Here is a 1,258-nt window from a genome sequence, read left to right on the forward strand (position 1 = left end):
CTTAGGACATGTATAATTACCAACACAGGAACATGTATCATACATCAAAATGAAGCTGGTCCTCTGTGGATCACATCCCTACTTCTTAACATAGTCACCATTTCTCTCAATAGCAATGTTCCACCTTCGAATGAGAGCATGTATCCCTGCCCCGTAAAATTCTGTTGACTGTTCTTTGAGCCACTTCTTCACTACAGTCTTCACTTCCTCGTCACTGGAATAATGTTTGCCTCTCAAACCCTCTTTCATGGGGCCGAAGAGATGATAGTCTAGTGACGACGATAGTCCAGTGACGAGGAAGTGAAAACTGTAGTGAAGAAGTGGCTCAAAGAACAGTCAACAGAATTTTACGGATCAGGGATACATGCTCTCATTCGAAGGTGGAACATTGCTATTGAGAGAAATGGTGACTATGTTAAGAAGTAGGGATGTGATCCACAGAGGACCAGCTTCATTTTGATGTATGATACATGTTCCTGTGTTGGTAATTATACCTGTCCTAAGCAAAATGGCATTTCTTTTTGACTCATCCTCGCACATACAGTCTTTCTCACACGCATACGTACACATTCGTACACGCACGCATACATGCTCACTACATTTGTACATGCAAGTAAAGACAACTTTATGCATTCACTCGTATATTATGTGCGCAAACACATATAAGTCGATATATACACATGTACACATTTGTATATGCACACACGCGTGAAAACACAGCTGCACTCTTAATATAAGTAAAAGGACAGATGAATCAATGAGTCGAAAAAATTTATGTTTTTATTTATTAAACAAAACAAGTGTCAAAAGGACCAGTCCATGTAGATGCTAATGGACAAGTCGAATATATTTTGACAGTGTTGTATAGTCTAAGCAAATTCTGAAGAGCATAATTATTATTATCGTTTTCTTTTCTTTCTTTCCATTTGTGCAGCCCATTCATGGAATCATTTTCCTCAAAAGACATCATTTCCAGTGTAACTACATACGTCAACAACCAGTATCAGATGGAACAGGTGAGTAATGGTCACTTATACAAACACAAATCCACACATACATACACAATTCAACACACATAAGTACAAACATAGAAACATCGCCAACGTACACACATACGCATATAATAAAGCACAATAAAATACATTACAACACAAACAAAGCGCTACACAAATGCGCACAATGCAATATAAAACACACACACATACACACACACACACACACACACACACACACACACACACACACACACACACACACA

At 38.4% G+C, this 1,258-nt stretch overlaps 1 protein-coding gene across 1 annotated transcript in view; it reads left to right on the top strand.

The window, feature by feature from the left end:
- The first annotated feature begins 935 nt into the window (after positions 1 to 935).
- LOC106877842 (aminopeptidase Ey) overlaps positions 936 to 1,258 on the top strand; it is a 9,831-nt gene continuing 9,508 nt past the window's right edge. Inside the window, exon 1 of the mRNA XM_014926874.2 lies at positions 936 to 1,016. Within this exon, the coding sequence (XP_014782360.1) occupies positions 942 to 1,016 (75 nt within the window). The 5' untranslated portion in view covers positions 936 to 941. The remainder of the gene's footprint in view (positions 1,017 to 1,258) is intronic.

Source organism: Octopus bimaculoides, chromosome 3 (genome assembly GCF_001194135.2).
Source record: "Octopus bimaculoides isolate UCB-OBI-ISO-001 chromosome 3, ASM119413v2, whole genome shotgun sequence".
NCBI lineage: Eukaryota > Metazoa > Mollusca > Cephalopoda > Octopoda > Octopodidae > Octopus > Octopus bimaculoides.